This window comes from Chelonia mydas, chromosome 22, assembly GCF_015237465.2.
Source record: "Chelonia mydas isolate rCheMyd1 chromosome 22, rCheMyd1.pri.v2, whole genome shotgun sequence".
NCBI classification, from domain to species: domain Eukaryota; kingdom Metazoa; phylum Chordata; order Testudines; family Cheloniidae; genus Chelonia; species Chelonia mydas.
The window spans coordinates 1,962,565-1,986,069 of NC_051262.2; the positions used below are offsets into that span (position 1 = coordinate 1,962,565).

The following is a 23,505-nucleotide window of genomic DNA, read 5'->3' on the forward strand; positions in this document are numbered from 1 at the left end:
TGAGTTTTCCATTTTTGTAGCCTCTCTGATATCCCAGAGCATTTTGCTATCACTATCCTGGTCAGGTGGTTGGTAGTATATTCTTACTGCTGTACTCTTATTATTCAAGGATGGAATTTCTATCCAGACATTCTATGGTAGTTTGATTCATTGAAGGTTTTTACTAATATTTGACTCTATGCTTCCTTTCACATATAGCGCACCCCCCCACCCCCCAGCACAACCTACTCTGTCATTCCTATATATTTTGTACCTTAGTATTACCATGTCCCATTGATTATATCACTCCACCAAGTTTCTGTGATGCCTATTATATCAATATCCTCATTTAATTCCAGGCATTCTAGTCCACCCATCTTACTATTTAGACTTCTGGCATTTGTATACAAGCACAGCTAAAATGTGTCAAATTTTATAAATCTGTTATATGATGAAAATGAATTGGACTCTCTTTTGTTGGACTGTTTCTCTCCAGTTCCTACCTGTACTTTTTCAATTTCTGCCTAGGGAGGTTGTAGAATCCCCATCACCGGAGATTTTTAAGAGCAGGTTAGACAAACACCTGTCAGGGATGGTCTAGATCAGTGTTTCCCAAACTCACAACAGTTGTGTACCCCTTTTGAGACATTTGTCTTACCAGCGTACCTCTTCTCTGGTGAAGATAATTTGGGGGGGGCGGGGGTAGCCACATTTTTATAACACTCCTAATTCGTTTAATTCTGGATTAAATGGTTATTAGAAATAAATACAAAATTACATACAGTTGAAACAAAAATTTTAATAGAAATAAGTTATATACAAATAGTACTAGAAATAATTAAAATAATAGAAGCAAACAGTCTGGCAGAACAGCATATATTAGTGAATTCGTATCATTCTGAAATTAAAATATGCTGGTTTGGTTAGGTTAGAGAAGAAAGCACTAGTTTTAATACTTACTATTTCGGTATTGAAATCAGTGTGAGGGATGGAACTGCTTGTGACCAGACACTATCGCGGGGATATCTGGCTCAATGTTTGTGATCTTAAGATGAAGATGGGGCTCCACGTCAATAAGACTATTTCGTTTTGTTTTGATGCCAACCAGTGCAGAGAATCTGATCTCGCATAAATACGAGATGGGAAAAGGTAGAAGATATTTGACAGCTTTCTCTGATAGAGCTGGATATTCAGAGCTAACCCCCAACCAAAATGACGTCAGTGTATTTTGCTCAAATTTTGTTTTCAGGAAGCTATCTGAAGCCAGCTCCAAGAGCTGTTGTTTTTCTGAAGCAGAGAGGTTATTTGGCAATGTTTGAACACTGATGATAAAAGGGTTCCTTATCCATTCAAAGGTGCCGTCCGGTTCAGGGAAATACTTATGAAGATCCTTCTGCAAGCTTTCCAAATGCTGCTTCATGGTTTGCAACACATCGCTTGCAAGTTCATTAGTCGAGTTTATTACTAAGTCATGAAGAGATGGAAAGGAATCCAGTTCACGATGACTAAGACGTTTATGCCACAGTTTCAATTTTGCGACCATGGCGCTCACATTGTCTTGAACATGGAATATGGATATGAGTTTCCCTTGCAAGGATAGATTGAGGTTGTTTAAATGAGCAAAGATATATCTGCAATATATGCTAGCTTGCATAGCCATTTCCAGTCGTGTATACGGTCTCGCAGGTTAAAGGTTTCATCTAAAAAAAACCTTGCAGTTCTTCTTGCAGCTCCAAACAGGCGATTCAGAACTTTTCCCACACGAAAGCCAACGCACTTCAGTGTGAAATAGGAGGTGTGTGTAATCACTGCCCATCTCATCACAAAGCTGAGAAAACAGCCAGGTGTTCAGAGGGCGGCCTTTCACAAAATTGATTATTTTCACAGCTTCATCCAGTACTTGCTTTAGATCTGCCTGCATGTTCTGGGTTGCAAGTGCTTCCCTGTGAATGCAACAATGAGTCGATTTTGCTTCTGGTGCAACAGCTTGAATATGTGCAACAACTCCTTTCTTCGAGCCAATCATGGCTCTGGCGCCATCCATGCTTATTCCAACACAACGACTCCAATCCAAGTCATTGTTTTTGATAAAGTCATCAATAACTTTAAAAATAGCTTCTCCAGTTGTATGTGTTGGCATAGGTTGGCAGAACAAAACATCATCATGGACTTCATTATTCAGCTCGTATCTGACAAACCACAAAAGATTAGCTAAATTCACAATATCAGTGGATTCATTCGCTTGCAATGCATAGTAGCGACTCTTTTGTACTCTTGACAATAATTACTGCTTTACGTTTTCGGCCATATCTGTGATTCTGTGACGAACAGTGTTATTTGAGAGGGGGACAAAATCTATAGCTTTGCTAGCCTTGTCTCCAATCATCACTTGCACCATTACTTTGGCTGCAGGTTTTACTAGTGTCTCGCCAACCACTTCAGCAGCTCCGGAATTTGCAATTAAGTACGCCACACTATATGAAGCTTCCAAAACTTTTCACCTCCTGTCACATTACAAATTGTTTTCTGGGACTTTTGGAGATCTTTGCACTTATTTTCAAAGAATTCTACAGGTTTTCCCTTGTATTCTTTGTTTGCTATCAAAATGGCGTTTTAGGTTGGATGGTTTCATACTTTCATTTGTGAGAATCTCGTAACAAATCACACATAGTGGAGCAGGCTCCACCTCATCGCCAGTCCACGAAAATCCCAGTTTAAGATATTCTTCAACATATTTGCAGGCTTTTTTCGTTTTCTTTGCAGCTGATACGTTCAATAAACTTACAGATGGTTCACACGGTTCACTAATTTTGTCATCACAATTGTCTGATGTAGCCATATCACTGCATTTTTTGGCATAATTATCACTAACATTCATATTTCCTTCATAATTTTCTTTTGTACATTTCAAATTTCCCATTTTTAGCCAGCGATCCATTGTAAATGGGTTTAACAAAAAGAAATTTTGTATATTACTACACAAAGTATGTACTTGCTATGACCTTCAGATTACTATGAGTAGTTATTCACCTTGATCTTTTATCTGTCAGTATGACTTCTGTGCATGCCACAAAGGCAAGTTTATTGCCCGAGCCGTGGTAACGCGCACGCGTGGTTTGCGTCAGCTCTGCTGTGCTATTAGATGTTACTGAATGCATTATCATATTAGTTACAATGTAAACCTGTGTGTATTTCTACTGTACAAGTGTACATCATTCTTATATAAAATTTTAGTGAATTGTTTTCTGCTGCTAAAAAAACCTGATAAAGTAAAATAAAAAATTCTGCCGTGTACCTCTTGAAACCCTTTCACGTACCACCAGGGGTATGTGTACTACACTTTGGGAAACACTGGTCTAGATAATACTTCTACTATGAGTGCAGGGGACAAGACTACATGATGTCCCGAGGACCCCTGCAGTCCTACGATTCTATCCTCTCCTCTTTACTAAGATGTAGAGAAACCCCGAGAGGACACCATGACATTATCTGGAAGGAGGGTCCCAACTATGGGATTGTATCCCTCTGCTCCAGTGGGATGTTCTCCTTCCCCAAGACTTTCACCCTCCTCAACAGCACACAGCTTGTCAGACTGGGGCTGGGACCAAAAAAGTCTCATCTCTGCACTTCTGTCTCCATTAGCTCCTCCAGTTCAGCCACTCTGATCTCAAGAGCTCGTACTCTGTCTCTGAGGGCCATGAGCTGCTTGCACTGAATGCATACGGCACCTGCCTACAAACAAGGTACATGCTGCACTGAGTGCAATAAACTGGCTAGCCCCCACTCTGCTGCTGGACTCTGCCTGCATGCTTTTTACTCCTGTAGCTTTTTAAATTGTTTTGGGGGGTAATTTTTTTCTTGTGGGAGGGGGGGAAGCAGATATTTCTTGGCCTAAGTTTGCAGGTTAATCAGGTGTATTGGGCTCTCACACTCCCTCGCAAAACTCCCATTAGCTGTTCCTGTTCGCTAGCTCCTCTGGTTGCTTTGGAGCAGGCTTTTTAAGCCCCTGGTGAAGGGCTAACAGGTGCTAAAGGGCTTAGGGATCAAAGCATTGTTAAGAAGCTCTCAGCCTTGCCTAGCAGGCCACTAGGCTCAGCACACGGCCCCCCACACAAACAGACCACACTGTAAACTTCAGTCAAGCAGCAAGCACACAAACAGGCGACAAACTCACCCCAGGTGTCAGGTAGTCGCTCCTCCTTCACCTGGAGAACTCCCTCACACAACTCCCCTGTTAGCTGCTCCTGTTTGCTAGAGGAAAGCACAGCGCCCACTTATCGGCCTTGGCGAGAGGTCACAATCCAGAATGCTTGTGATCACTGGAGATATAACATCTGGAAACTCTGGCTCAGCAGCTGTGCTAACTATTAACTTTTAAAGTCTGCCTGTTTAGTCATCAGATTTATTATTGCTTTAACGAATTTTAAATACTTCATTATTTGATTTCCACAAGATAAACCAGAACAACGTCAAGTGCCGCTCTGCCCTAAAAGTGACTCTGGGCAAAGGTCCTGGTGGGTATGTCTATGCTGCAGCAACTAGCAAGCTCAACCCAGACAGACAGACTCCCTCTACCTGTGCTCAAGTTCGCGTGCTAAAACACAGCAGTGTGGTCACTGTGGTTCAGGAAGCAGCTCAGAGGCTCAAGCCCACCTGACTTCAAGCTCAGGGTGCTTAGCTCAAGCTGCGATATCTACTCTGCTGATTTTAGCCCAAGTTTGACTGTCTGAGCTAGGGAAGCATAAATCTACCCGCTAAGGCTCCATGGGGATTGCCCAGCTCAAACCTGCTGGAGATGTTTTCCAGCTGGCAGCATAGAAACCACCCCAGCCTCCGAGAGTCATGCTGGGCTCTTTCCTTTTGCTGCATCATCTCCCATCAGCGAGATTCTGCTGCCTGAGCTAAGCCTGCAGTATCAGCTATCCCACCCCATTGCCTCATAACACACTGGCCAGCCCTCTCGCTCAGTGGAATGTCCTCAACAATCTCTTTGATGAGACACAAGAAGGGACAGATGGCAGCTCCTTTTCCCAGAGCTGGGTCTAACACAAGTGAAAAGCTGTGGTTAGTGTCCCAGTCACTAGAGTTCTGGTAGGTTGAGAGCACCGATCCCCACTCGTAGAAGCGTGCATTTTCCTGGCCCCAAGGTAAGAACTCTTGGGAAAGCAGTTGCCACTAGGACCATGCAAATACTCTCAGAGGACTAAATCAGACCTGATGTCCTATAAACAGCACCAGCGCTGACCCATCTCGTTTCTTGCCCCCAGCCAGAATCACTCCAAGGCTTCCAGCATCCAAAGGCAGGGGTTTGGGAATCTATGCCTTGAATCTGCCTGAAGTACACGTTACTAGCTAAGTTTCAGAGTAGCAGCCGTTTTAGTCTGTATTCGCAAAAAGAAAAGGAGGACTTGTGGCACCTTAGAGACTAACAAATTTATTTGAGCATAAGCTTTCATGAGCTACAGCTCACTTCATCCGAAAGTCCTCCTTTTCTTGTTACTAGCTAAGTGACCTCCTTATCCTTCTGGGGACTGACAGTATTGCTGCCTCCTCCTGGGAGACTAACCAGCATTAAGAGCTGCAGAGGAGGCTGACGAGAACTAGTCAGAGAGCCTGCAGAACTCCTATCCTGTACTGAACATGAGATCTGGGAGCCAAATACAGTAATGCTGTAAGCATCACTCACACAGACCTCAGAAACCAGCTTGAACTGAAAAATAAACAGTGTCTGAAAATATTAAATAGCATTTAAAGAGGTTGTCATGCCTGCACAAAGTGCAAAGGAGAGCGTGAAACGTTCACTACACAAACACTGTTTCAAACAGATTATTTTCCTAGTGCAGGCATGCTCTCAGGCGTAGTCTAGACTACAGTATTAGATCAATGGAAGGCAGCTTATGTCGACGTCGGTCAGCACCTACACTAAAATGTAGATTCCACTGAACCGACTTAACTCCACCTCCATGAGAGGCGTAGTGCTTAGGTTGATGTCAGGCGTGGACACTGTGTTGCTTACGTTGACTGGTGCTGACTTTCAGAAGCTGTAGCACAATGCCCCACGCTGACATTTAAATTGGTGCAAGCGCTTTGGTGAGGGCACACACCACTGACAATAGGAGCGCAGTGTGGACATGCAAGAGTCATTTAATTACTGCGGTGGCTGTACATTGGTGTAACTTAGATTGACAATTTTGTAGTGTAGGCTTGCCCTCAGTGAGAGCAGCATTACTGCAACATGCTCTAGAGGTTGACTTGGAGCTCAGGGGATGAGGTACAGAGATACCTGCAAGGCTATCACCCGTTTATATACACAGATCCGTTCAGACCTCCTACTGGAGATCAGGGTGAGCCAATCTTTACGCTATTAGAACTCAGTACAGGATCACGTCTTTGTGCAGGTGCTTCTTCAGTAAGTGAGTAACACACACCCTAGGACGCAGTCCCTGACATCAGAGTCCACTCCATTCAACAGGACTGTTGGCTTGACAAGCTATGCATGTGTTGTCAACATATAGAAGAGGCAGATTTCTCTGGTAGCTGGCAGAGGTGGGTATAAATAACTCAGGGGAGCAGGCAACTGAAGGATATGTGGAGAGCTTTTGCCTTATTAAGCAGGATGCAGATCCTTAATTTTGTCTACAGCACCTAGATACTGAAGTGATGTGCTAGAATCTAATATAGTAAATATGGAGGTATGCGAGGGCGATAGATGTGTTTAGGACTCATATTCCAAACAGGACCTAAGGAGTTTGGTTGCTCTACAGGTCTGTCAGTTTCCTAGATCTTGTTACACCATCAGGATTAGCTGATCTGAGCTGGTGAGCTATGACATCGTTGCCTCCACAGCATCCCTTGTCCCTCTCCCATCATGCAGTGATAGTCTGCTGTAGGAGGCTATTAAATTTGTCAGTATAGGTCCCTCTGCAGCTGGGAAGTTCTCCATCTCCCTCTGTACCGGTTCCCTGCATACCTTCTATCTGAGGAACCCCTGACTATAATAGAACCATTCTGACAAGAACAGGAGCTGAAGCAGAGACACAGGGCTTCTATATACATGACCCTGGGCATCCAGGAGATTGCTCAAGATCCATGGGATGAAGGGATCAGATCCCCTGCTCTTCCATGTGATGGTAGCAGGTGGGGGAGGTTCAGGGGGTGGAAAATTTGGAAGAAACTCCAGGGACCTCAGTTTTCTTCCACTCTAGGAGGGAGCAACCATGTTTGAACAGAGCCTGTTTCATCAGAAGACTGTACCTTAGTCTTATTTGCACAGTGTTGTGTAGCCATTCATTTTCCTGATAAGCTGATTTCAGTTTCATGCAGCCCGGCCAAACACAAACCTGCTAAGTGTCACTCAGCTGCAGCAATAATCACATTCATCCCTGCGGTCACTCATAAGCAGGGCTACAAGTAGTGTGCATTGTTTTGCCTGCAGCACCTCCTCCTGGCCACTAGAACCAACTCCCAAGGCTTCTCAGCAGGCAACCAATGCTTGCCCCCTTTACCTCTGCTCCCATTTCACTACTGCTGCTCCTGGGACCTGAGCAGTAACATATTCCAAGTGCAGGAGGCAGCCACAGTGTGAAGGAGACAGGAGCAGAGAGATTTAGGGAAGGGCTGTGGGAGGAGACTATTGCAAAGCCAGCAGGGAGAAAAGCATGGTCTTAGGCAGGTGGAGCAAAGAAGAAAAGACAGGAGAGAGACTGGGACCAACAGAGGGAACAAAACAATCCAGGAACTAATGGGGAAGGACAGACTTGTGGTTAATCTTGATAATTGCAAAGTAATACACACTGGAAAACAATCTTAACTATACATATACAATGATGGGGTCTAAATTAGCTGTTACCACTCAAGAAAGATCTTGTAGTCATTGTGGATAGTTCTCTGAAATCATCCACTCAATGTGCAGCAGCAGTCAAAAAAGCTAACAATGTTGGGAATCATCAAGAAAGGAATAGATAATGAGACAGAAAATATCATATTGCCTCTATATAAATCCATGGAAAGCCCACGCCTTGAATACTATGTGCAGATGTGGTTGCCCCATCTCAAAAAAGATAGATTGGAATTGGAAAAGGTTCAGAAAAGGGCAACAAAAATGATTAGGGGTATAGAACAGCTTCCGTATGCTGAGAGATTAATAAGACTGGGACTTTTCAGCTTGGAAAAGAGGTGACTAAGGGGAAATATGATAGAGGTCTATAAAATTATGAGTGGTCTAGAGAAAGTAAATAAGGAAGTGCTATTTACTCCTTCTCATAATACAAGAACAAGGGGCCACCAAATGAAATTAATAGGTAGCAGGTTTAAAACAAACAAGAAAGTATTTTTTTCATGCAATGCACTGTCAACCTCTGGAACTCCTTGCCAGAGGGCGTTGCGAAGGCCAATACTATAATGGGGTTCAAGAGGGAGTGAGATAGATTCATGAAAGATAGCCATTGATGGATCTATTAGCCAGGATGGGCAGGAATGGTGTCCCTAACCTCTGTTTGCCAGAAGATGGGATTGGGTGACAGGGCATGGATCACTTGATGATAACCTGTCTGTTCATTCCCTTTGGGGCACCTGCCATTAGCCACTGTCAGAGGACAGGATACTGGGCTTGATGGACCTTTGGTCTGACCCAGTATGACCGTTCTTATGTTAATATACAGGCCCAGGACAAAGGAGAGTTGGATTCTTTTCCCAGCTCTGTCCGTGACTCTGTGCCTTAGTTTAGTCATTTGTAGAAGAGGGAGAATGATACCGATCTACGTTCCAAGTAGGTGGAAGCATGTTAAGATTCTGTACATCCAACTGTGGAAGAGACAGGCTCATCACAACAAGCTGCTCGCTACACCCACTCCCCTCCAGCTAGACAACACAGGAGAAGCTACTGAGTGCTTGGCAGCCATGTGAAGAGCTAATTGGGGATTAGGCAGTCTGTCAATAGGGAATAGGACGAGGTCTCAAAGCAAAACTGGAAATTGATGCAAGTTTCACTATATCATGAGAGAGAGAGAGATTTACTTGACATATCTTATGAGTGTGATTAGCTAGCCAATGGAATAAAGCAGGAAATTATAGACAGCAGAGTCCTGATATGTGGCAGAATGCCCATGGAGCATTTAATGTGTGGCCCTGTGGAGGTATGGGAGGGACCCAGAGGAGGGCACAGAGAGACACACAGCCCTTGTGCCTCTTCAAAAGGAGCTGGTCAAATTCTCCTGGGGAGACCAGTCCCTGCTCCCTCCTATGGCATCTGCTAACCACCCAGAAGGAAAGGGGGGAGGAGGTGTGTGACGGCTTCTCCCTAGTGGGAGAGGGACCACTCCCCAGAGGGAATTCTGGCTGCCTCAAACAAAATTCCTCCTGGAAATCCAACTGCAGCTTGGGCACTCTTCACCAGTCCTCGCCAGCATGCAGGACAGGAACTCTGACACAGAGTCCACAGCACGTGGAATCCAAACTCAACCTGTTGCTGATTCTCTTTACACACCACAGAGAACAGCCCCGCTCAAATCGCCCTCCACCCAGCTTCCTCCCTCCTGACCAAGTCTACGGCCTCTCAAAAGTGCCAGAGAACAAGGCAAGTGCCCCAGTGAGTCAGCAGACACCCCCTAACCTTCCCTGGAAGTCTGGCATCTTTCAAGAAAACACTACCAGCCTGCAACATATCCCTACAGGAAGAGGGCTAAATGGACTAAATCCAAGGAGAGGATGCAGCACACAGAGTTGACTACAGGAATATTCTGATACTTGACGGAGCCATTTGCAAACAGCAGAATGAGAATGCACAATATACACTTGGATACACAGCCTGGGACCTCTTTATTGCCAGGACCTAACAAGAGAAAAAAACCTCAGTGCTCTGTACCCTGCAGAAAGGAGAATATGGGATTGACAACACAAGAAAACTGGGTATTTTGTTTTAAACATCTTACCGCCTCCTTCTCTTTGGAGTTCAGTTGGAGAAGCCTTAAAGTTTTTTTCTCATGGGGCAAAAGCTGAAGATGTTGCAGATTTGTATCTCTTTTCTGAACAGTTCGTTTTATAAATGAAAAGCTGCAAAAAAGCTTTCTGGGCAGACACACTAACAGAATGTGGATTGTTGAGACGGTGGAGCAGGGAGGGAGGGAGGGAAACTCAATCACAGCCAGACTCCCCATTTTAGAGACTTGTACAACATGAAAGCATGCACAACTACAGCCACAGAAGAATCCTGCACAGATGCTTTGAACTTGGAAGGGTTTATTCAGCAGTTGAATAGACAGAAATTTGGATTTATGCTTCAAGCAAACAAAAATCCCTCATCTATTTTAACCATCCCATGGTAATCCCTTTACACTAGATCCCTGCGTTACTGATCAGTGGTAGTAGCAGGGCTAATTCTGGGCTTTTGGAGTACTCACCTTCCATAGTGTATATGGATCATGCATGATGAAAGGAGTCAGAGGTACAATTTAACCCTGAATGTGAATATTAGTCAAAACAAACCTAGTGTCTCTCTAAAGGCTAATGAATGAAGGAGAGTGTCTGCTCTGGAATAGAAAACTGCTCCTGGGAACAATCATCTACTCTGTGCACAGGCCAGCTGTCTGCTGAACATTTGTAAAAGCTGATTCCAAGGCGACCTTTCATGGATTCTTCACAGAAGGTGCATGTACTGAAGCTAAGTTATGGATTGCAAGTCGTGCGGTTGAATTCCCATCCGAAATGTCACATGACGAGATGACCGACTGCAATGCTCGAGCATAAGCTGAAAAATCAAAGAGTGCTAAGTGACTATAGCCTGAGCCAGCTTTCCCACAGAGCCCTGGGGCTTACTTCTGGAGTCATTTGCTAACTTGGGAATTAAGCAAAAAATGCAGTTGTGCCTCTTGACAAAAAGAAAGAGAGATTTTCCCAAGGGCCTCATCTCTGAAGGGGGAAAATTCCTAGGATCTATGGGTATCTAGCAGTCATGTGCTCCTGTTGCTGCATAACTGAGCAAGATAAGCTTCTGCATGGCTGTGGGTGCAGTGTAGCTGTTTAGCAGATTACCACATGGGAAGCGGAGACACTAGGGGAACTGGAGACACAGTATGAGCAAGGGCAGGATTGGTCACCAAATGGGAGACTCTATATGAAAGATCCCAACTCCATAAGAGAGCCTTGCATGTATTCTGCACACAAGCATTTAAAGTGTAAAGAGTTTGAACAGCAGTTCCTCACTCACTCACCAGCCAGCTCAGATATTCAGGGCCCTTTCTGTAGGCCACAAGCAGCACTTGAAACAGGGTAGGGAAATGCTCCCAACACCATTGCAGGTGTCTGAGATGTATTAGTGGGTACATGGTGAATAAAGAACCCTGAACCTAGGAGCCAGAAGGTAAGTGCTGGAGAAGGAGATTTTTAAGGAGCTGGCATTCTACAACATGCATACATGTCTGGGCTAGGGATGTAAATATCAGTTAAAAAGTTAATCGGTTAAACGATTAAAATTATAACCAGTTAACTGGAGGTAGAGCTGGGGCCCCACCAGCCTGACATGGCAGCTCTGGCCAGCGCAGCTGGGGTACCTCCCAGCCAGTGCAGGGCTGCCGGGCTTAATGGTTAATGTTGGTTAACTGGTAAGCCTAATGCCCACATGAGCCATTACTGACTTTAGGCCTGTGTATTTTTTTTTATTTTTTTTTTTTCAAAATCAAACTGTTACATTTTCCATTTAAGTCTGATGACTTCGTATTTTTGAAAGCAGTTTATGAAGATTGCTCCAAATGTCTGTACAACCAAATACCCTAATTGTTCTGCAGAATAATTTAAACCACAGGACTGCTTTCTTACCGGTGATTGATAACATCTCCCTCCCATTCACCTTCCAATAAAGACCTTGGCATCAAAGTGGAGAGCGGGTTTTCCAAGAGCCAGGCATTTTCTGTACCAGTTACATAGTTGCTTTGCAGTATTTTTCCTCCCACAATGTGTCCCCATCAGTTCTTTCGAATATAATTTCATTATTAATTCAAACAGAAACCGGTGCACCCCTGAAAAGCTGCCAACCCAGCTCTCAGTGTGACACTTGCAGTTTCTCCAAAGCAAGGGTTACAAATGGGTGTCAAGTGTCTGCAGGCTTTTCTAGTTCCCGGATTTGGGCTCCCCCTTGACTTTATATTAGTGAGAGCAGCAGCTGGTGCTTAGCAAGCTCCCTTTAACAGCTGTATAAAAAAAGTTACAAAATATCTGTGCTACAAGAAAAATCTAGTTCAACAGACCACTAAGGCTATCAAATGAAATACGAACCCAGTGGTCTATATTCCCGAGAGTGTGCATGGCGGATGTGTGCACACATACATAAGTGCAGAGCCCACATTAGAGTACGTTCATGGAAATGGTGCCATGAAACTATGGGAACTCCTAGCCAGGCTTTACATTTGCCGGTACGGCAGGACTCAGACATCTGATCTCAGTTACTGGGTTTATACCGATTCCTTACTAGGAAGCAAGAGCTCATACCTTTGTGGTTTTTGTAGAACATGCAGTTGTTGGCACAGGTGTCAGGATGAGAGTCCCAGAAATCAGAGCCACAGCAGCACAAAGGAGGCAAGTCAATGTTATACAGTTTTATCTTCTCCCTCATCTGAGCTCTTAAAGCTTCCATGTATCTGCAAAAATAAAACCGTTTCCCTGTGAGAGGATGGTACCATTGCCTTCATTAATCCCACTGGCAAATCCAGGATTTTGAGAACAAGAGGAAGAAGCCCTCAATCATTACCAGCTCACCTCATGTATTCCTTATTTCTCTGTTGCTTTTCCTTACTTTTCCTCACTCTTCTCTCCTCCAGTCTGAGCTGAGCCAGTATTTCACATGCTTTCTCCCCAGAACAGGTGTCTTGCTGGTAGGCCATCTCCTGGATCCTCTGCTCCTCTGCACGACGCTGGTGCTCCTTCTCACTCTTAATTCTGTGGATAGAAGTGCTGTTTAATTGGATCTTTCAGAGAGAAGGAAGAGGGTCCCATGGTCAGAGGACAGGACTAAGTCATGAGCACTGGGTTCTGTTTTCTGCTGCCTGTGGGACCTAGGGTATGTCACATACCCTCTTTCCCCCCCACAACTGTAAAATACTGACAATACCCTCCTTCTAGAAGCACTGGATCTACAGCAAGGATTTGGATTCTGCTGCTTTCTGCAGAGTAAAACAATTCTGCACTGTGTTTAAATGCATCATCAGCTTTCTATGTGATAAACTTTAACATAACGTAATGTAGCAGTAAAATAACCTTTTTAGACCTACTTGAGATTCCCCTGTATATGCATCCAAAGATCATACAAGCCCATAGGGCCATAGGATCACACTCGGATGTCATGTTCAAATTATCCACCATGTCCATCAAGCCTTTGTCAGAGTCCCTGCTTCTCAGGATAGGAATCCCCCAACCTGCAAGTATGGCTACTTTCTTTGTCAGGAGGCTCCTGAGCTGCTCTGCACTCCAGCTCCTCTTCTCCACCTTAGAAAGTAGCAGCAATGCCTATGCCACTGCTGCTTCATTCTCTTAAAGGAGCAGCTGCCCAAAGGGCAGGAACCAGCAATTCTGCTTCCCGGTCCCAGTCAGCTCACTGCAGATTTCAAAGGGCCCTGGTAAGTGGGTTTCCTCCCCAAGCACTGGGGGTGATCTTCACTCCTCCCACCACTCCAGGCTGAGGACAGGACTCCATCAGCCAAAGCAGAGGGCTGTAGCTGTGATCTGGGCTTCCCTTTCTTTCCCCGTTGCATTCTCAGAGCAGGGAGAGCGAAGGAAGCCTGAATCTAGGGAGAAATGTGGTGTAGAGACTCCATGCAAAGGCTGATGGGGAAGGGATACAGAAAGGCTCAAAGCTGCTTGTCTTCAGTGCAAGTGTTGGGCTGACCAGCTCTGGGGAATTAATCTGTGTTAAATTGTAGTGGACTTTAAAAAAAAACCCAAAAAACGTATGTGCTGTCTGGAGTTTGGGGCAAAGACTGGCAACAAGAGTGAGAGGAAGGAATGTTAGTGAGAGGGCTGAGGTGGGAATGGAGGGTGGGATTCTCTTCCTCTCTGGAACTCAGTTGATGGGAGCTAAGTGTTAGAGCTTTGCGTGGGAGTTGGCTGGGGAGGAACTTGCTCCAGCAAATACATGGGGCAGACTGCATCCATGCAATCACCATCCTAGGGGACATGCTGAGGACAAAGCTAGGGTCAAGACTTTAGTACAAGTGTGATGGACATTCTGGGCTGCACCACAGGACACACAGCTCTAATATATGCCAGACGCCAGAGAGCACAAAGGTATTTTACAGCCACCTTTGCCCTCCACCCCAGGAGGGCCCTGACTCTGGCTGAGGTATGCCATGCTGTGCTTGGTGCTTTAATGGACCAGAACATTCTTTATATTTACTTTTTGGTTTTACAATAAAGCTCTTCACATCTAGGTGGTGTTTAATACCTTGCTGTGGAATCTGGGTTATTGTGTAAATAACTATATAAGCGTGTACTAAAAATGTTAAGGACATTACCTGGAACAAGTTATTACCATAGGCAGAAATGCACTTTAAACAGAGACATCTACCATGTTATTCTTTTCAATGAATACCAAATGCAACAACATATTCTAACAAATCACTGCCAAAATTCAATCTGAAATCAACACACACAAAAAAACCCCACACACCAAGGAGGAGAGTGCCTAAGCCAAAGCTTCTCTAGTCAAGTTATAATGCCCTAAGATGTCTTCACAATGACGTGCTAATACAGACTTAAGTACATCATAAGTGTCCTGTTATAAATCTCAGAGCAAGGACATCTTAGCTTTACATCAAGTGACTATAGGAACAGCTCGCTTCCATATATAGAAAGGCTGGGCAGCTAGTAAATTCAGTCAACTCTCATAAGACTGCATCAACCTGAAACAAGAAAATCCTTCAGATGCTCTCCACACACACAGCAGCCTCTTGGCGTTCATTCCGGGGCAAAACTGGTTCTGTACTAAAGACTCTTTCAATCGCCACATTTTATTTAAGGAAATGTAACCACCAAAGAAATGTTTCTTTAAAAGGTGCAGTTCTACTCTGAAAAGCGACAATGTAAAAATAACATTCTTTAACATGTCTGCTCCCTGTTGGTATCCAGAGCCAGACTTGCTGACTTTGAAGACAAACGACTGTTACTACTTCACTCCAGTTAGCTCTGCAGAATCAACCCAGCTATGGTCAAGTGAACTGCATCCTGTTTCTTCTCTTTCAATGAAATTGACAGCCCAGAGCCAATCGGAAGGCCAGATTCTGCCCTTCAACATACTTGTGCAGCACCAATGGAATCAGTTTGTTACACCTACACAAGCCCATTTCAGACACTAGAACTGGACAGGTGTACTGGGGACAGTTTGGCTGGCATAATTTTTATTTAATGATTTAATTTAAATTTATTTTACTTTTTATTTAAATTTGTATTTAATGATTATGTAACTTTCACCTCCCAAGGCTAGTTTGCAGGATAGGCACTTAACAAAAAACATCTTTCTTCTCATAGACGCAACACATTTGATCAGGAAATTAGCAACTGAAATTAAAATGGAGCCCCACAATGCACACTTACAGTCACTTATCAAACCTAGGGATGGAAGCCAAGGGATATTTTATTATACTGTACAAATTCATAGGTTAAAGACCAGAAGGGACCATTATGATCTAGTCTGGCCTCCTGCATAATACAGGCCAGAAAACCTCACCCAATAATTTCTGAACATGGAAGCTTGCTCTCAATGCATACCATGAGGATTTTATCTATAGTGCAACTGTCCAAATCATAACTATTGTCACCTCAAACCATCTCTCCCACCAAGTCTTCTTAGGAACCCAGCAAAGTTTCCCCTGCCGCTGCAACACCTTTTACGCAAACAGTCTTTACCTAAAACTGTAGCTAGAAAAATCCACATTCTAGCAAATGAAACAACTGCCTAGCTTATACAGAGCGTGGCAACTAAATAGCAGATAAGTTAACTATACAAGTAGACTTAACACTTTTGGTTGTGCATGTTGTAGCAACCAGGCAAGGTACTAAAACTTCAACAGGACTTTATTTTTCAAGTGGAAACCTCTTTACCAAGCTGCTGCTGCACCCTCAGTAGCTCTCACTCAGCCTCCTCAACTTCCCCCCACCCCTTCCTGTTTCCTGTCCTTTCAGACTCCCAACAGCCAGTGCTCCCAGTTCTAATCATTACAAGCAGCACCTAAACACCACAGTGTAGTTGGTCCCTCCTCCTTACAATTACTGCCAATCCCCATCTTTGAAGAACCCTTTAGCCCTGGCAGTCACTGTACTAGATTTGGAGATGTGCCAAAGGCAGGGTGAATAAAAATGGATTTAAAAAAATAGCTTATTTAAATGAAAAAGTTATTTTAAAAAATAAGAAATTACTACAACTTACATTAAGGCCTAAATGTACTAGAATTTAATAAAATGATTTAAGCTGAATTAAAGCAATAATAAGCAGTGCTCATTTGCTACCAAAGTTTTAAAGAAAGTCAGATTATTGAAGTAGTGGAAGTCACTGACTAAGCATCTGGAAGCAGAGTTTGCAGGAGTGCTAAACCAGCTTTTGACAGCAGTAACCTCATCTGCAGATGCAGAGAGAATATTTTCATTTTAGTTTGAAATAATGACTAGTTCATTCACATTTAAGAAGCCACCTGGGAGCTGGAAGATGCAGGAAAGTTAGTTTTTATTTATAGGTTGGAAGAGGAAAACAAGGTGTGAGAGGATATGAGCTCTGTTAGTTCTAAAATCTTCAAGGACAGTGGTGACCAGAAGCAATTAGTTCAGTTCAATTCATTAACTACACATAATACTTAGTTTTAAATGCAAAACATTTTGATAAATATTAGAATTTTTTTCTTATGTATCCAGCATATCTTAGGTAGATTTAATTAATAAAAAACATATTAAAATACCTTTTTTGGGTATTTATTTGAATTCGAATTCCCAAACAGAGCATGACAAATCACAAGAAAAAAAAAAGTCATGTAGTAAGAAAGTGGTGAACGACACATTTCTAACGTCATAAAAACGTAACAATTGAGAACCTGAATAAATGTAAGATAATTGCTTAAATGAATGTATTAATATTGCGTAGCCTCCTGGTGAATAAAAAACCCACCACATTTAGAGTAGAGTAAAGACTATATTTAATTGCAAATCAGCATGTTTCAATGTCAAGTATCAGGGGGTAGCCGTGTTAGTCTGTATCCACAAAAACAACAAGGAGTCCGGTGGCACCTTAAAGACTAACTTGGAAAATCTCTCTTTACAGAAACTATTTAGTTTATCAAACAGAATGTTCAGAGTTGACATGGATCACAGTCTATGAGTCTATCTACATTGCAATCAAAGCTCTTGAGGACATAGCCAAGCTAGCTGTCATCTAGCTAGCTAGTAGTAGCGAAGCCCAGGCAGCTTGGGCTGCAGTAGCCCAACCAGGACACCGCTTATGTACTCTAGCAGCTACATCACTGCAGTGCAGACACACCCTGTAAGTATCCACGCAGGGAGAAGCTAATAGTAGAGAGCTCATTAAACGTAGCAGACAAAAATCACCACACGCACCAGTGGCTTGAAATTGAAACTAGACAAATTCAAACTGGAAATAGGAGTGCAAACTTTTCACAGTGAGAGTAAATAACCATTGGAACAACTTATCAAGGCAAGTAGAGGATTTGCTAAAACTTGAAGTCTTTAAATCAAGATCAGATGTCTTTTAAAAAGCTTCCATGCTAGTAAAGCCACAAGTTATTGGCCTTGATGCAGAAGTTACTCTGAAATTCTGTGGCCTGGAAAAATCAAGAAAGTCAGACTAGATTATCACAATTGTCCCTTCAGGCCTTAAAATCTGTGAAATTTACGACAACCTTCTTTCAGTTGACTGTACATCGAGGGCAACATCTACAACAGAGGTGGCCAACCTGTGGCTCCGGAGCCACATGCGGATCTTCAGAAGTTAATATGTGGCTCCTTGTACAGGAACCGACTCCAGGGCTGGAGTTACAGGCGCCAACTTTCCAGTGTGCTGGGGGTGCTCACTGCTCCACCTCTGGCTCTGCCACAGGCCCTGCCCCCACTCCACCCCTTCCCCTGAGCCTGCCGTGCCCTCACTCCTCCCCCTCACCCCCAGAGCCTCCTGCATGCCACAAAACAGCTGATCAGGAGGTGCAGGGAGGGAGGGGGAGGCGCTGACCGGTGGGGCAGCCGCTGGGTGGGAGGTGCTGGGAGCGGGGGCTGATGGTGTGGCTCTTTGGCAATGTACATAGGTAAATTCTGGCTCCTTCTTAGGCTCAGGTTAGCCACCCCTAACCTATAAAGAAATCCATGATTATTAGCAGATACCTACTTTGCAATTTTCTTCTGATGCTCTTTCTGCCTTTGCTGTTCCTTTACTTGTTCTCTCTCAATATCCATGAAGAGACGTCTGTATCTCAGGTACTGATTTTGACGCTGCAGGAAAGACGACATAGTCTTAAGAGGAAGATGTCTTGGTGCAATATACAGCAGGACCTGGAAGTGGCACTGCAAGGACTCACACTGTGCACGTTATACTGTAAGAATTAAAGGAGGAAGGCTTAAGTTTTGAGCTGAGAAGTCTCATCAAATATCACACTGCATAAAAACCCAATAAGGAAGACCCTGTGAAATCCACCACAGAGTTTACCTGTCTCCAGCTGCTGCAGATGGTCATTCTGATGATAGAAAACAGATGTCTTGTCAGTAATCTTGTGCTCCCTGCCTATGAGTTTCTGCTGTCTCCTCAAGGGAGAATTAAAATGTTTCATTGCACATGTTCCACAACTGAACGAAAGGTAGGAAGAAAGCTGTTACTGTTACTTTGCTCCTCTTCTCTCCAGCTACCTTGCAGAACTATGATCTTGGTACCGACATCTTCTACTGCAGGGGTTCTTAAACTTTTTGGCAGTGTGAGATCTAATTAGCAATATCGTCTCATATTGCTTATGTTGTAAGGTATTTTCACTGGAGCTGGCCAAAAATTTTTTTCCAGTAGAAGAGTCCCCCCCCTTCCTCCCACCCCCAATCAGAAAATGGTGTTTCATTGAAATCAAAAAGGTTTCACTGGAACGTGCCAACTGACAGAAAAGTTTATTTGAATGGAAATGGAGGGCTTTGTTCCAATTTTCGTGTTTTGTTTCAACTTTTTAAAAAATTAAATGTATTAAATTTAAAAGTTTTTCAGTGTTTGGATATCACAGAAACAAATCATTTCAATAAAGTATTTCAGAATTTTTGTTCCATGGTAAATTTTGACTTCTCATCCTGATTGGAAATGAAAGGAAATTTTGAAGTGTCAGACTTTCCCACAGGATGGAAATTCCATTTTTCCCGGTCACCTTTAAGTTTTGCCTTCTTTCAGTGTTATTTTGTGGCTGCAGTGAGGTAGAGGAAGCACCATGTGACCAGCCAGCTCATTGACAACCACCAGCAAGTGAGCCATAGGCCACAGTTTGAGAATCTCTATGCTCCTGATTGACCCACAGTGGATCTCTCAAGACAACATTCATCTACCCGACCACGTGCACTCATAGTTCTTCCTCCACCCCCAAGACTTCTGTGAAAATGAAAGGATGAGGGGTAGCTCTCTTTTATGGACACCCAGCCAGCCAGCCATAAAATCCCTCTTTGTTCTCCACTTGCTTTACCTGTAAAGGGTTAAAAAGTCTCCCTGCCTAGGTAAAAGGGAAGGGGCACCTGACCAAAAGAGACAATGGGAAGGCTAGAACTTTTTAAAATTGGGAAAAAACTTCCCCTTTGTCTGTCTGTGATTGTTCTCCGGAGAGAGGGATCAGGGCATTGGGGATTGGTCCTGCTTTGAGCAGGGGGTTGAACTAGATGACCTCCTGAGGTCCCTTCCAAACCTGATATTCTATTGGAGGGAGGGATAGCTCAGTGGTTTGAGCATTGGCCTGCTAAACCCAGGGTTGTGAGTTCAATCTTTGAGGGGGCCATTTAGGGATCTGGGGCAAAAATTGGGGATTGGTCCTGCTTTGAGCAGAGGGTTGGACTAGATGACCTCCTGAGGTCCCTTCCAACCGAGATTCTACGAGGGCAGCAACTATGCTGTAAGAAGCTTTGGGCCAGGTCTGAAAAATCATTTGAATCATATCTAGAAACTACTCATTTGAAACCCCCAGATATGTAAGTAGATTAGGAAGACACGATCAGGTTTATCTCCTTTTATTTCTTTATGGCTTGTAGACTCCTTTGTGCTAACCCCAAATGCTTTTGTTTTGCTTGTACCTTTAAACTGAACCTCAAGAAGGTTATTCTTGATGTTTAATCCTCGGAAGAGTTTTTTGTTTTTTGTTGTTTTTTTTAAATCTAGCAATAGCCTGAGTTTCCAGATGTATTTTCTTTTTGTTTTTAATAAAAATTGACCTTTTTAAGAACAGGATTGGATTTGTGTGTCCTAAGAGGTTTGTGCACATGTTTAATTAGCTGGTGGCAACAGTAGATTTCCCTTTCTTCTCTCTCACCTCTTCCCCGGAGAGGGTGTGTGAAAGGGCTTGAGGGTACCCCACAGGAAGGAATTCCCCAGTGCGCCTTCTTGAGTTCTCAATGGGGTTTTGCACTTGGGTGGTGGCAGCATCTACCAATCCAAGATCAAAGAAAAGCTGTAACCTTGGGAGTTTAATACAAGCCTGGAGTGGCAAGTATTAATTTTTTAGAGCCCTTGCAGGCCCCCTCGTTCTGCACTTGAAGTGCCAGAGTGTGAAAATCAACCTTGACAACGTCTGTTGTCGAATCTCTGAAAGAAGGGACATCCAGCATAAAGGAGGGCCTGTAGTGAGAAGCCAGAACCAGGTGTGTGGAAGATTTACATTAGCCAGCCAAGGAGAGAGGAGCAGCTAGGGACATTTTTTCCTTCAACCTTTTCACATTTTCTATTCAAAATAAGAGACCACACGGTTTTAAGATTAGCCCTTTGTCTGATCAGCCACAGGCCATGTGAAAAAGGCATGCCATCAACACCAGCAACAGCTGGAGCCTTATTCAGGATCAGTGGTTTCACAGGGGAGACAAGCCCCGTATATGTTGCTATAAAGGCTTCAGCCCCACCCATAGAATTCAAAGGGAAGAAAAAACCCATGGATGTACTAAGAGTGGAGAAAGCTTCTAGCTAAGCTCACATCCCATGCAGATTCATAAGTTTTAAGGCCAGATTGGACCATTAAGATAATCTAGTCTGATCTCTGGCATAACACAGGCCATAGAATTTCACCCAGTGATCAAGCCCATAACATCAGGTTTAACTAGTTCATCTTTCACAAGGGAAAGAAACCCTATACAGAGTCTAGAAATAGCTTCAGAACAGAGGTCTGCTGAGCACACATCAAACGTTGCACATGGCATAGAAACGCAAGTCAATGCTTCTTTGGTGGAGAACTGCTCCATGTACCTAAAAGAACTGGTTTCTAGGTCATGTGTTGCATTTGATGCACTGCTATTTTCACAGTTTATATAGGATTTTCCTCCCATGTAGACCCTCTGCTAAGAGTTGAGATGACTGAACTTTTGGGTGATCATGAAGCTAGAAATAATGATGTGCAAGATACTGGCAGGCTTGCAATGGAGGAATCAAGCTTTAGGGTGTGAAAGAGAAAGGAAATGGGAGGCTGAGTGGGAGAGAGCAGTAAGCAGAGAGGAATGGGTGGAGGAACAAGTCAGAAGGGTTGATATTCAGAGGCGAGAGACCATTTGGAAGCCACCAAGGAAAGATTCTTTGGATCTCAGGGGGTTCAGTGCTTGTGAAGTAATTGATAAGAAGTTAAAATAATTTAAGAATAAAAGCAAATTGTTTATCATCATTTGAAGTTTAGGTATAAAATATGGCAAGACCCACAAGTGAAAGAGGGAAACATTACATTCAAATAAGTGGACAGTGAAAGGGAATGGGTTGGGGGAAGCACCTACTAAAATATTCTCTCTTTTGGGTCTCCCAGGGGTTGTCATCATCCTAGGTCTTCTAGGCTGTAAGCTCAGCAAGGTATGGACTAGCATGATGCGTCTGATGCAGTGTCAATCACATGGTCTGTACTTAATAGTTACTAAATATTAAGAGATAGCATGGCTCATTCTGTGTGTTGTACAATACCAAGCACACTGAGGGTGCTTCATAAAGACAGTGGTCACAGATTCATTGCATGGTACAATTAGAATTATTTTGTTACAATGGATGTTCTGTAAGAATTTTGCTGCAGAAATCCAGGTCAGTGCTACTGGGTTTGGCAGACCACAGAAACCTTTTTCCTCTACAGGTGGGTACTTTGTTTGCAACGCTGTACTCTGCGTGCTTTGCAGTTTGTCTGGATTCCAACATACATAAATGGAAAAGTAACAAGTTTTGCTTGTAGTTAAAGCCAGCCCTGTGTGTAAAGGAATGAAAAACTTGCATAGGAGCCAGTTCCATAAACAATGACTTGGACCTCAGTAAAGATCCAACAACAGAGAAATATCAATCCTCCCTCGCAACTAGAAAGACCCTAGAAAGAAGCCAAATGGCAAGAGAACGGAAATCCTCATGGGCTGAGCATGCACTCTGCTACTCTTGGACTGCAGCGTTTCAGTGGTTTTGCATGTCTTTTGTGGCAGCGTACATGGTAAGTTAAGTGCTGGGATCCATGCAGGGATTATCTCACCCACTGAGGCTACGTAGTTATGGTTCCAACTGCCCCAGTGATTCCATGTATGAAGTCTACCAACAGCCTTAAGGGTGTTAATAAGTATTATACAGTATTGGCAGCTATGCCACCAGCTTTGATATATTATGCCAGTTTCTGGTTTTTCACAGTAAATAGCAGTGTCTCCTAATGTGCCCTGCTCTTGGTATAATTCAGATGCAGATGCTGAAAACAAAATAAGACTTTACGCTATTTGACATACTTGTTTCTTGGTTTCTTCTCTGTCTATCCCAGGCCAAAGTACAAGGGGAGCTTGGCAATCAATGCTCAAACCTGCAGACGGGCCAGCAGGGTCTGACGCCTTCATTAATCCATTATAAACCTGAAAAAAAAATAAAATCAGTGGATCAAGACATGATTGGCTTCAACACTTCAACAGAAGTTTTTTGACACTCTGGCTTATTGAAAGTTTATAGGAGTAACACTGGTCTTTTGACTAAGTACACAAGATCTGTACACCATTCATACGAAACACACAATATCGGGCATTAACATTGCTGATAATTTTATGCATGGCACATAGAAAAGATCATTGGTGCCACTATTATTGTTCATAAAATATCTGCATTTCTACAATCTGCATCTATAACACTGCCATTCAAGTTTGTTTTGGACAGAAACCTCAGCTTGAAAGCAAACTGAAGTTTTATTCACGGCTATAATCATTTTTGGAAATTGAAGTTTCCCCACTTTAGCCCAGAAATTGTGTAATACCCTTACAGAGCTCTGTGCTCAACATATCTTTAAAAAAAAAACAAACAAAAAAAAAAAAAACCACACACTCAGCCTGTGGAACTCATTGCCA

The 23,505-nt window shown here is 43.4% G+C and overlaps 1 protein-coding gene across 7 annotated transcripts in view; it reads right to left on the minus strand.

Moving 5' to 3' along the window:
- Positions 1-766: 766 nt before the first annotated feature.
- The window catches only part of CCDC15 (coiled-coil domain containing 15), a 36,559-nt gene continuing 13,820 nt past the window's right edge, over positions 767-23,505 (minus strand). For 2 of the 7 annotated variants that reach the window (XM_037882419.2, XM_043534053.1), the window contains 5 exons: positions 22,903-23,022; positions 18,344-18,447; positions 12,727-12,906; positions 12,460-12,608; positions 10,199-10,723 (listed from right to left, as the gene is read on the minus strand). In XM_037882419.2, the coding sequence (XP_037738347.1) occupies positions 10,602-10,723; positions 12,460-12,608; positions 12,727-12,906; positions 18,344-18,447; positions 22,903-23,022 (675 nt within the window). In that variant the 3' untranslated portion in view covers positions 10,199-10,601. Of the gene's footprint in view, positions 2,169-10,198; positions 10,724-12,459; positions 12,631-12,726; positions 12,907-18,343; positions 18,448-22,902; positions 23,023-23,505 lie in introns of those variants that run through there. The other 5 variants (XR_006287020.1, XM_043534052.1, XR_006287019.1 and 2 more) reach the window with 5 other exon arrangements.